The 12,500-nt window shown below is 41.9% G+C and overlaps 1 protein-coding gene across 3 annotated transcripts in view; it reads right to left on the bottom strand.

Annotated features, from left to right (window-relative positions):
- Positions 1-12,500, bottom strand: part of LOC133622452 (neural cell adhesion molecule 2-like) — an 801,647-nt gene that overhangs the window by 120,847 nt on the left and 668,300 nt on the right. For all 3 annotated transcript variants that reach the window (XM_061985218.1, XM_061985216.1, XM_061985217.1), the window contains exon 6: positions 8,203-8,320. In XM_061985218.1, the coding sequence (XP_061841202.1) occupies positions 8,203-8,320 (118 nt within the window). The remainder of the gene's footprint in view (positions 1-8,202; positions 8,321-12,500) is intronic.

Below are 12,500 nucleotides of genomic sequence, written 5' to 3'. Positions count from 1 at the left end.
TGGCCCTGAAAGGGTTGGAATTTGGGGGTTAAATCACCAAAAATTATTTCCGGGCACGGCCACCGCTGCTGCTCACTGCTCCCCTCACCTCCCAGGGGGTGATCAAGGGTGATGGGTCAAATGCAGAGAATAATTTTGCCACACCTAGTGTGTGTGTGATAATCATTGGTACTTTAACTTTAAAGACCTACTGAAACCCACTACTACCTACCACGCAGTCTGATAGTTTATGTATCAATGATGAAATCTTAACATTGCAACACATGCCAATACGGCCGGGTTAGCTTACTAAAGTGCGCGAAATATCCTGCTGAAAACGTCTTGGTATGATGACGCCTGCGCGTGATGTCACGGATTGTAGAGGACATTTTGGGACAGCATGGTGGCCAGCTTTTAAGTCGTCTGTTTTCATCGCAAAATTCCACAGTATTCTAGACATCTGTATTGGTGAATCTCTTGCAATTTGTTCAATGAACAATGGAGACAGCAAAGAAGAAAGCTGTAGGTGGGAAGCGGTGTATTGCGGCAGGTGTTGTGCCGGATAACGCACCCCCGCCGTAGAATGCACCCCTTGACTGTTGTGCCGGATAACACAGCCGGTGTTTCATTGTTTACATTCCCGAAAGATGACAGTCAAGCTTTACCATTGGCCTGTGGAGAACTGGGACAACAGAGACTCTAACCAGGAGGACTTTGAGTTGGATGCGCAGACACGGTACCGTGAGTACGCATGCAGCTGTGGCTTCCAAACCTTTGATCGCTTGCCCGTACGTGCGTGCCGCTATGTGCATGTCACGTACGTAACTTTGGGGACTTTGGGGAAATATATGTGCTGGATGAACTTTGGGGAGGTGAACGGTACTTTGGGCTGTGGGATTGAGTGTGTTGTGCAGGTGTTTGAGTTGTATTGGCGGGTTATATGGACGGGAGGGGGGAGGTGTTTGTTATGCAGGATTAATTTGTGGCATATTAAATATCAGCCTGGTTGTGTTGTGGCTAATAGAGTATATATATGTCTTGTGTTTATTTACTGTTTTAGTCAGTCCCAGCTGAGTATCAGGTCTCACCCGCCTCTCACAGCATCTTCCCTATCTGAATCGCTCCCACTGCCCTCTCGTCCTTCACTCTCACTTTCCTCATCCACAAATCTTTCATCCTCGCTCAAATTAATGGGGAAATTGTCCCTTTCTCGGTCCGAATCGCTCTCGCTGCTGGTGGCCATGATTGTAAACAATGTGCAGATGTGAGGAGCTCCACAACCTGTGACGTCACGCGCATATCGTCTGCTACTTCCGGTACAGGCAAGGCTTTTTTATCAGCGACCAAAAGTTGCGAACTTCTCTACTAAATCCTTTCAGCAAAAATATGGCAATATCGCGAAATGTTCAAGTATGACACATAGAATGGACCTGCTATCCCCGTTTAAATAAGAAAATCGCATTTCAGTAGGCCTTTAACTTTACTTAATTAGAATTGGCTTGCAAGAAGACTGTTTCATCTGAGAAGGCATTTATTTTTCTGTAGTAGAATCCAGTGATCTGAATTTGTGCACGGCCGTATAGACAATAGCCAATTAAAAGGTTCCGCCTGTCAATCATCACACTGTACCTTCAATCAAAATTATTAAAAGGGGAACTACACCTATGCCCTCTAAATGGACAACAAAACATTTTAATGCCTCTGGACATCGCATTTAGTGCTTTTTTTAATAACATATAAGGCCCTAATTTTCGCAAATTCCATTTATTGACTTTTAATGCTTTTTAATGGCCCGCGGATGACATGTGGTTCTCAAGTGATTGGAAGAAACTTAGTTGATTTTCCACCACGGTGATGAGGATTTGCAACTTAATAGGGGCTTTTAGACGACACGTATGTTGCAGCTTTCTCTCAGATTCAAGCCTGGCTTCTGGCAAGACACGCACCTTCCTGGAGTTCATGCTACTCCTGCGTGTGTGTAACAAGGAATATGGAAATGTAATTATGTCTCCCTCAGCGTGCATCTCTTTTGAGGGAATGTGTCACGTGAGTACAGTCTTTAACAATGTGAACCAGGGGTGTGAAACGTGCAGCCGGCGAGATGAGTTTGCTAAGTATATCAGTGTTGGCGCTAGGAATCTTCAAAATGGGGTCACGGGGACCCCATCAAGTCATAAAAATGGGGTCCTACAGTAAATATATGGGGTCCCACTTGTTTGTCACTGTTTTGAAAACATATGATAAATGTATGCTTTATCCTGTTAAATCTCACATTCTATATTGTGTTTTGGAAAAAGGTTGTCATAAATGTTACTTAATTCATACAAAAAATGAAACAAAAGAAAACACATTTTTATGCATATGTAAATGTATTCAGTTATAAACATTCATTAGAAAGTGAATGAATGTTTATAACTGATCCTTCATGGATCTAAACTTTACCGCTGCCGGTATTTTTTTCTATATTTTTATCTAATAGGTTGTAGGTGTATTTACACCACCTGCCTTGACTCACGTATGAACTTGAAGTGCCATCCCATTCCTAACCCATAGGGTTCAATATGATGTCGGTCCACCTTTTGCAGCTATTACAGCTTCCACTCTTCTGGGAAGGCTGTCCACAAGGTTGCGGAGTGTGTTTATAGGAATTTTCCACCATTCTTCCAAAAAGCGCATTGGTGAGGTAACACACAAGAAGGCCTGGCTCTCAGTCTCCGTTCTAATTCGTCCCAAAGGTGTTCTATCGGGTTCAGGTCAGGACTCTGTGCAGGCCAGTCAAGTTCATCCACACCAGACTCTGTCATCCATGCCTTTATGGACCTGGCTCTGTGCACTGGTGCACAGTCATGTTGGAAGAGGAAGGGCCCCGCTCCAAACTGTTCCCACAAGGTTGGGAGCATGGAATTGTCCAAAATGTTTTGGTATCCTGGAGCATTCAAAGTTCCTTTCACTGGAACTAAGGGGCCAAGCCCAACTCCTGAAATACAACCCCACACCATAATTACTCCTCCACCAAATTCCACACTCTGCACAATGCAGTCCGAAATGTCCAAACCTCCAAACCCAGACTCGTCCATCAGATTGCCAGATGGAAAAGCGTGATTCATCACTCCAGAGAAGGCGTCTCCACTGCTCTAGAGTCCAATGGCGACATGCTTTACATTGCTCGCCATGACCAAAACAATAACACGGCGAATCAAGATTTAAGAACTTGTACCGGAAAATGCATTACTTTTAAGTCAACCAATAATTAATTATTAATAATTTGAGCCGGCGAATATAAACAGAACAAAACACAGATAATCGGTAAAAATCGGTAAAAAAAAAAGAATACTTTTTTTTTTGGGACTTACAAATTTTTTTATTTTTTTGGACTTCCGGAATTTCGCGTCCTTTCTGATTTCAATACATAAAAAGACACAAAAAGTGCGTTAACGCCAACACTGTATACAAATGTGTTGAAATCTTTTAATTAAATAAACTGCTGTTCTAAATGTGTCCACTGGATGTCGCAATAGCAATTCTGTTCGGCAAGCAAACGGTTTATACCGGAGCCAAGCACGACGTACACAGTAAAGCGTGGCTGCGGCTCCTCCCCCTTGACCCAAATGAAGCGTAAAAACCTGCCGTTTAAGGTCCTCTGCTTCGAAGGTATCACTAAATTGGCACCCTCATTGCCCCAAAATGTCTCTGTCAAAAATGGGAAAAGTGAACTCAACCCTTTAGAAGAGTTTCAACCTCAGTTCCTTTGCAGTACAAACTCTTCCGGGACGCTGCAATATACCCCCCCCCCCCCCCCCCCGCCCCCCGCCCACACACACACACACACACACCTTGTAGCGTCCCGGAAAAGTTAGTGCTGCAAAAGATTCTGGGTATTTGTTCTGTTGTGTTTATGTTGTGTTACGGTGCGGATGTTCTCCCGAAATGTGTTTGTCATTATTGTTTGGTGTGGGTTCACAGTGTGGCGTATATTTCTAACAGTGTTAAAGTTGTTTATACGGCCACCCTCAGTGTAACCTGTATCGCTGTTCATCAAGTATGCGTTGCATTCACTTGTGTGTGCGTGCAGAAGTCGCACATATTATGTGACTGGGCCAGCACTCGTTGGACTGGATGAAAAGCGGACGTGACGATTTTCGGGAGGGGCACTGCAATTTGGGAGTCTCCCGGGAGGGTTGGCAAGTATGAGAATTAGCGTTAGCGGTGAATGCGGTGCTACCGCGGCACCACCACTGTATATAATCGGCGGGCCAGCTCTAGTGTTAATTTGATATCACCTCAAGGGCCAAGTGAAATTACACGGCTGCGGGCCAGAGTTTGACACCCATGATCTAGAGCCACTCGACGTCCATTGCACCGGTTGCCCATGGGTGGGAGGGGGGTTGTCCGATCTGCGGTCCCCTCCAAGGTTTCTCATAGTAATCCCATTGGGTTGAGTTTTTTCTTGCCCTGATGTGGGATCTGAGCCGAGGATTGTGCAGTCCTTTGAGACACTCGTGATTTAGGGCTATATAAAACTACTTTGATTGATTGATTGATTGAACTAACTAGAAATGTTGTTTTTTTTTGGGCCAAAGTAAAACAAAGGTTCTGGAATAGATTTTTTTTAGTTAAGTTTGACCCCCCTGGTCTAAACACTAGGTCACAGATGCGGTAAAGATCAGTTAAAAACGGCGAACATCGATCACAATTGGAATCGGGACATCGATAGTTTTTGTGGCTCTTAGGAGGATTGTGCACAAACTACTTTGTGAAGTAATGCGGCCTTATCCGGTGAATAATGACACAGTACGTAAGAGGCGGGCTGTGAGCGTTTCACATTTGGTGCTGATCCAGATTAGGATTGTTAATCCTTGTCAGTGGACTGCGCTTGTGCCATTTGTTATAAATGTTTTGCAGTCATTCCTTGGAGCAGTCATTGATTTTTGGTTGAGTGTGAAGAACATGAAGAGCCATGCCTGAGGTGGGCAAATGTTCGCTTCATGTTGGAATTTTGTTCCAGCATGTGGAAGGATCTTCAAATGTGGTAGTGACTGCCAAGCATCACCCCCAAGGAGCTGCAGTGAGGACACGAGGAATCGTCAGAGTGCATACAGTATGTGATCAATGCTAAGGGGGCTATAAAGCAGTGTTTTTGAGTGTCGGTGCTGTCTAGAGCTCGGCAGAGTAACCATGTTATTCTCCTCAATATCAGTAGGTGGCAGCCGGTAGCTGCTTGCTTTGTAGATGTCGGGAACAGGTCGTGTGAGACGACGATGGTTTGTCGTGATCACAGTATGCAGACGACAGCGGGAGGCAGGGTGCAGGTAAAAGGGTAACTAATGCTTAAACCCAAAATAAACAAAAGGTGAGTGGCCCTAAGAAAGGGCATTGAAGCTTAGGGATGGCTATGCAGAACGAAATTAAAACTGAACTGGCTACAAAGTAAACAAAAACAGAATGCTGGACGACAGCAAAGACTTACAGCGTGTTGAGCAGAGACGTCGTCCACAAAGTACATCCGTACATGACATGACAATCAACAATGTCCACACAAAAAAAGATAGCAACAACTTAAACATTCTTGTTTGCTAAAACAAAGCAGGTGCGGGGAATATAATCTTGTTGTTTTTCAGTAAGCTATTCTTCTGATGCTTGATGCAACTCTCGCTTTATGCTCTCTATCTGTCCACTCTGTGCTTTCCCTGCGTTGATTATGGTGTCCTCCCTCACCCCGCAGTTCCCTGTGTACATCCCCGAGTCAAGCTGTGCGTCTTGTGCTCCCGGATCTTCCCTGCCTACCCCGCGCTTCCTGGTTTTTGACTCCTCGCTCGCCCCCGGATTACGACGACTCGCTCCTGCCTCTCGACCACGCTTCCGCCCTTGGACTACCCTGCCTGCCTTGCCTTTGTCGAACAGCACCGCTCCTCCCAACACGCACCTCCAACATTTACGGTAAAACGCTCCAGTTAAATACTACACATAATCTTACACCATACACACTCTTGGATTTTCACACTCCATTTCCTTAGTTCGTATATTTAGTATTGTTTGATTATTATATATATTTGAATTTTATATATATATATATATATATATATATATATATATATATATATATATATATATATATATATATATATATATATATATATTTATATATATAAAATACAGTGACGTGCGGTCACTAGAGGCAGGTGAGGCCCAGCCTCACCTGCCATCATGGAAAGAAAAAAAATGTAAAAAGAAAAGAAATTAATTCAATTGTTATATGTATTCAGTGATTATACTATAAAGTTATTTTCCATTTAACTTCACCAGTTTTCGACTATTTTTATTCAAAATCGCTGAATTTTCACATTTGCCGTTCAAATCCTGAGAAGAGACGGTGCGGTGATCAGCAGCCAGTTGAGGCACGTCACTCAGTTGTGCCTCAACATGGATTGCGGACTCGGCTAACTGCTGGCCTGCTTTGCAGTGAGACCGTATTGCTATATGAACTATATTATACATTTACATAGTTTAGTTAGCTGAGGTATATAATGTACAGTGTATTTTGTCAACAACTGTATGTGTGTAACGTATTTCTTGTGCTGAGCAATCATAAAACTGCTGCGATGCACTGTGTGAGGCTCGCAGTAATCCCGCCTCCTGGTGCCGGTTAATGCACCCCGGCGCAGAGTGCACCCCCCGACGGGATCACCACACCAACCAAAGCCCACACCCAAACCCTCCAAATGCAAGACCGAATCCACCCAAAAAAAGTCACTTAACAAGAAGCCAAAAAGTGCAAAAACAACCATGCTCGCGCCGGAGGAGCCGTGAACGACTGCAGGGACACAACATTAGGTACACCTGCAGACTGCAGCACGGATTTCATATTTCATTCATTCACACTGTTCCCGCACTTATAAGTAAAGGTAAGACCATAATAAGGTTTTTTTTAATTAAATGTGCTTTTTTGTGTGCTACAGTTTGTATGTGTAAAGTTAAAGTTAAGTTAAAGTACCAATGATTGTCACACACACACTAGGTGTGGTGAAATTTGTCCTCTGCATTTGACCCATCCTCTTCTTCACCCCCTGGGAGGTGAGGGGAGCAGTGGGCAGCAGCGGTGCCGCGCCCGGTAATAATTTTTGGTGATTTAACCCCCAATTCCAACCCTTGATGCTCGAGTGCCAAGCAGGGAAGAATGCTGGTATGAGCTTTTAAACACAACCCGTTAACTGCTGCCAATCAAATGGTGAATAAGATACTCTTTAGGGTTCATATGTTTGTAAATCTGACTGTGATGAAGTCAGTGCCTCACCAGCCATCAACCTCACCGCACGTCACTGATATAATAAATCTTTGGACATTACTGTCCTCTGGTGTCAGTTGCCGTCATCTTCCCCTGCAAACCATAACAGCAACAGGAAAGTACCGACAAAACAGGAAAAGCCACCAAAATAGGAGCGCAAGTTAAGAACTAAAACACTACACACGGTAAAACACCAAAAAACTCAAAATAAGTGATGGCGTGATGTGACAGGTTGTGACAGTACACCTACTTTGAGACAAGAGCTATAGTGATGCATGGTTGGTTATGGTTTAAATTCATATCCAACAATTGCGACAACGACTTTTTATCGTCTACTGAGTTCCATTTTTTAATGATTTCTGCTGGTGGTGTGCCTCCGGATTTTTTCAATGAAAAAAAATGCGCCTTAACTCAAAAAAGGTTGAAAAACACTGCTATAAAGAATACAACTCAACGCTATGGTATGTTAGAATCAAATAATTTGCTGCACCATGGACAATAATAGGCTCCCTGTAAAGCAAACTAAGTGCTAATAATAGAGGCCTCTGCGCAAATAGCAGGGTGGATAAGAGTTAATTTTCTCATGACGAGGTACAGAGTGGACGGCGTGATGTCAAAGGCTCTTCAGGCACTCATTTTCACACCACTGCTCCCATGGCGGGGTGTGCTATTGCTGTACGGCTGGTGAAGGTGGACGTGCGAGGGCGGAATATAAATTACGCAGCCCCGTGAAAGCTTATCGACTTGATCTATAACCAGCAAACTACAGCTGCTTGTTTTTTTTCCTCCAGGAAATATCGACACAGTCACAATCACAAATAATATGCTTCCATTGTTCTGCAGGTGGTGCCACTCGGCAATTCCTGAAACCCGCCGACGGCGGACGGATGCAGAATGTTCGGACATTTCGCTTTGCATTCTTTAGGTTGCAGGGAGGTTACCTGTGCCATGTGATCACAGGATCAGGAGATCCAGAGGTGATGCACGTGAAGGTGACCGACTCCTGGTAGTCTGCGGTGGCGTTGAACGACTGTTGGGTCACTGACAGGACTGGGGGGACTGCGGACACAAAGGTTGAGAATAACTGTACAAACATACATATATATACATACTGTACAAACATACATATATATACATACTGTACATATACTTTCACTGTACAAACATACATATATATATACATTCTGTACAAACATACATACATACTGTACATATATATTCACTGTACAAACATACATGTACACATACTGTACATATACAAGTACATATACATACATACACTCATGCATATAATCACATTTCATCAAACATATATTAAAATTGTTGCCCTAGGACGGGGTTTGGCAACCCGCGGCTTTCTTTAGCGCCGCCCTAGTGGCTCTCTGGAGCTTTTTCAAAAATGTATGAAAAATGGAAAAAGATGAGGGGAAAAACATATATTTTTTGTGTTAATATGGTTTCTGTAGGAGGACAAACATGACACAAACCTAACCTAATTGTTATAAATCACACTGTTTATATTAAACATGCTTCACTGATTCGTGTATTTGGCGAGCGCCGTTTTGTCCTACTAATTTTGCCGGTCCTTGAACTCACCGTAGTTTTTTTTTTACATGTATAACTTTCTCCGACTTTCTAAGACGTGTTTTATGCCACTTCTTTTTCTGTCTCATTTTGTCCACCAAACTTTTAACGTTGTGCATGAATGCACAAAGGTGAGTTTTGTTGATGTTATTGACTTGTGTGGAGTGCTAATCAGACACATTTGGTCACTGCATGACTGCAAGCTAATCGATGCTAACATGCAATTTAGGCTACCTATATGTACATATTGCATCATTATGCCTCATTTGTAGGTATATTTAAGCTCATTTAGTTTCCTTTAAGTCCTCTTAATTCAATTTATATCTCATGACACACTATCTGTATGTAATATGGCTTTTAATTTTTTGCGGCTCCAGACAGATTTGTTTATGTATTTTTGGTCCAATATGGCTCCTTCAACATTTTGGGTTGCCGACCCCTGCCCTAGGGGAAACTGGGTAACATATGGCACACTGACAAAGCTTAACTTAGCCCCAGATCCCATCTCACTCCTACCCACTTCTCCAAAGTGGGCTGGCTCAGGGTGGAGGACAGAGTAAAACAACTTGCACTGAGCCTAGTCTATAAAATCCGCTACATCTCCCTGATACCGAAGTACATGTCAAACTACTAAATGACCGCCATAACCACAACACCAGGGGGAGCTCCACTAACCACGTTAAACCCAGATTCCGATCTAACAAAGGTCTTAACTCATTCTCTTTCTATGCCACATCAATGTGGAATGCGCTCCCAACAGGTATAAAAGAAAGGGCATCTCTATCCTCCTTCAAAACCACAATAAAAGTACACCTCCAGGCAACTTCAACCCTAAACTAACACCCTCCCTGGATTGTTAATAATCAAATGTAAACAATCAAATGTAGATACTTTTCTTATGCCTTCTGATTTCTCTCTCTCTCTCTCTCTATGTCCACTACTTGCTGTACATATCCTACCAAGTCAGACCTACACTGTTTCAATATCCATTTCTCTGTTCTCAATTGTTGATGACTGATGATAACAACCAACCACCCCCCCCCCCACACCCCGAATTGTAAATAATGTAAATAATTCAATGTATACACCCTGATGATTATCTTGTGTGATGACTGTATTATGATGATAGTATATATGATAGTATATATCTGTATCATGAATCAATTTAAGTGGACCCCGACTTAAACAAGTTGAAAAACTTATTTGGGTGTTACCATTTAGTGGTCAATTGTACGGAATATGTACTTCACTGTGCAACCTACTAATAAAAGTCTCAATCAATCAATCAATCAAAACTTATTCTTACTATAACAATCTACAAGGTTAATATAGTTGGCTTCGCTTTCTTCCCCTCCATTTATCTGCTTTCTTTTGTATTTCAAGTTATTTTTACATATATGTATTGTTGCATCTGAACAATTGTATTGCTGATAATAGAGGTAATTATTGTTATTATTCATTATCAATAGTGCTATTTCTATTGGTATTTGTATTGCTCCATTGGTAGTGTAATAATGTTCATTGTCATTTCCGTATTATTAATATTTAACTAACTGCTTGTTTGCAATCACTTTTACCATCATATTTGTACATATCCTATTTGCTGATGTTGTTCTATTGTTGTTGTAGTTGTTATTGTTGTGTTTGCTGTTGTTGTTTTTGTCTCTCTATCTTATCCCCACAATTTCCCCATCTGTCTTCCTTTTTTTTCTCTTTCGATCCCCTCTTTCTCCGGCCTGGCTGCACCAAATATTACATTTAATAAAGTCAAATACAAATAAGGCAACAAGAGAAGTATCCCACACTTCTCTTTTGTAAAGTAAATGTGTACAGTGCCGATACGGGCATCTACATCAACAATATGATTTGCCTGAGAAGCTGGACAGGACAAAAAAAAAAAGAAAGAAAGAATAACATTACCAAAACATCATTAAAAATCACTCAGAGTGTAGATACAAGGTTAATCTACATTTAAAACACTTCCATGTGGTCTGGATAATATTTATTGGATATGCTTCGGTGTAAATTCTGCTCCACAGTCACTTTTAGAACTCGTTTTTTTGAGGCTGTCTGCAAGATGTTCGATTCTGGAGGCGTTCCCAGATTGCAAATGCAACCCCGCCCCACCCTCTCCAAAAGTATCCTCTTTTGAAATTGCACGCTGTTTAAACATATATCTTGAAGTCGTCGCCACAATTTTTTTTTTCCCACAGACAAAGTGGAAAATAAACTTCATAAACATTATATACATTCACCCAGTCAGTCAATACTACTTGCCGATCCATACAGACTCTGCATAGAAAAGCAGCATTTATGTCACCTCATGTCGTACGTCCGTGTAATTATGCGCATGCCATGATTAGATGAACAGAATACTTTATCTCACCTTTTTCTTTCCTCACAGCCTGACGCAGAGAGCTGAGAGCATGACTTAATGTCCATGGGCATGACCTACTGAGGTCCACATACCAGGCGCTAAACAGTGTGTGCAAATTAAAAAAAAATGTGTGTACTATTAGCAGAGGTGGGTAGTAACAAGCTACATTTACTCTAGTTACATCTACTTGAGTAACTTTTGGGATAAAATGTACTTCTAAGATCTAAGAATAGTTTTAATGCAACATACTTTTACTTTTACGTGAGTATATTTATAGAGAAGAAACGCTACTTTTACTCCGCTCCATTTATCTACATTCAGCTCGCTACTCGCTACTGATTTTTATCGATCTGTTAATGCACGCTTTGTTTGTTTTGGTTTGTCAGACAGACCTTCAAAGTAGGATCTATCACATGCCTGCGTTTCACCAATCAAATGCAGTCACTGGTGACGTTTGACTCCGTTTCACCAATCAAACAGAGCCAGGCGGTCACATGATTAACGGCACATAAAGTTTCAGCGGCAAACAACAACAAGCTTAAGCTTACATGAACTCAACGTCAAATTTGAGGAAGCACATCTCGGTAAGTAACGTTAGTAGACATTTTGGCTGTCACCGTAGGCTGATGTTAGCTTCCCTGCTATGAATCACTGTCAAATGTACGTCGTGTGGGGACATTTATTAGCGCACTGCAGCCTCATAGACAGACAGACAGAGACACACACACACGCACAGTCGCACACACACACACACGCATGCATAGAAACACCAATCAGAAGTGCACAGTGTGTTCCCAGGTGGAGTCCACACCTATCAGTTTATGGTTTGCGTAAAGGCTAACTTGTTATTTTCCTTTGTAATCTCTGCCTACTGGGCCTATAGTGCTGTTAAGTTATTGTGGCTCAATTTGCCTTCATTTTTTTATGTTAATGTATTATTATTTAATATATATTATTGTTTTAGTTGCTTGAGAGATATTCCTGGCTCTGTTTTTGTGCATTATTTGTTGCCGTCATCATTAAACGAACAGGTTACTCATCAGTTACTCAGTACTTGAGTAGTTTTTTCACAACATACTTTTTACTTTTACTCAAGTAAATATTTGGGTGACTACTCCTTACTTTAACTTGAGTAATAAATCTCTAAAGTAATAGTACTCTTACTTGAGTACAATTTCTGGCTACTCTACCCACCTCTGACTATTAGTGGACGTATTGCATGTGATCTACTCAGACTGCAATTGAAAAGTGGTGCAGACCGTCCTATTTATGAGGTTT

This window comes from Nerophis lumbriciformis, linkage group LG23, assembly GCF_033978685.3.
Source record: "Nerophis lumbriciformis linkage group LG23, RoL_Nlum_v2.1, whole genome shotgun sequence".
Taxonomy (NCBI): Eukaryota; Metazoa; Chordata; class Actinopteri; order Syngnathiformes; family Syngnathidae; genus Nerophis; species Nerophis lumbriciformis.
This window is presented reverse-complemented; position numbering and strand designations above follow the sequence as displayed.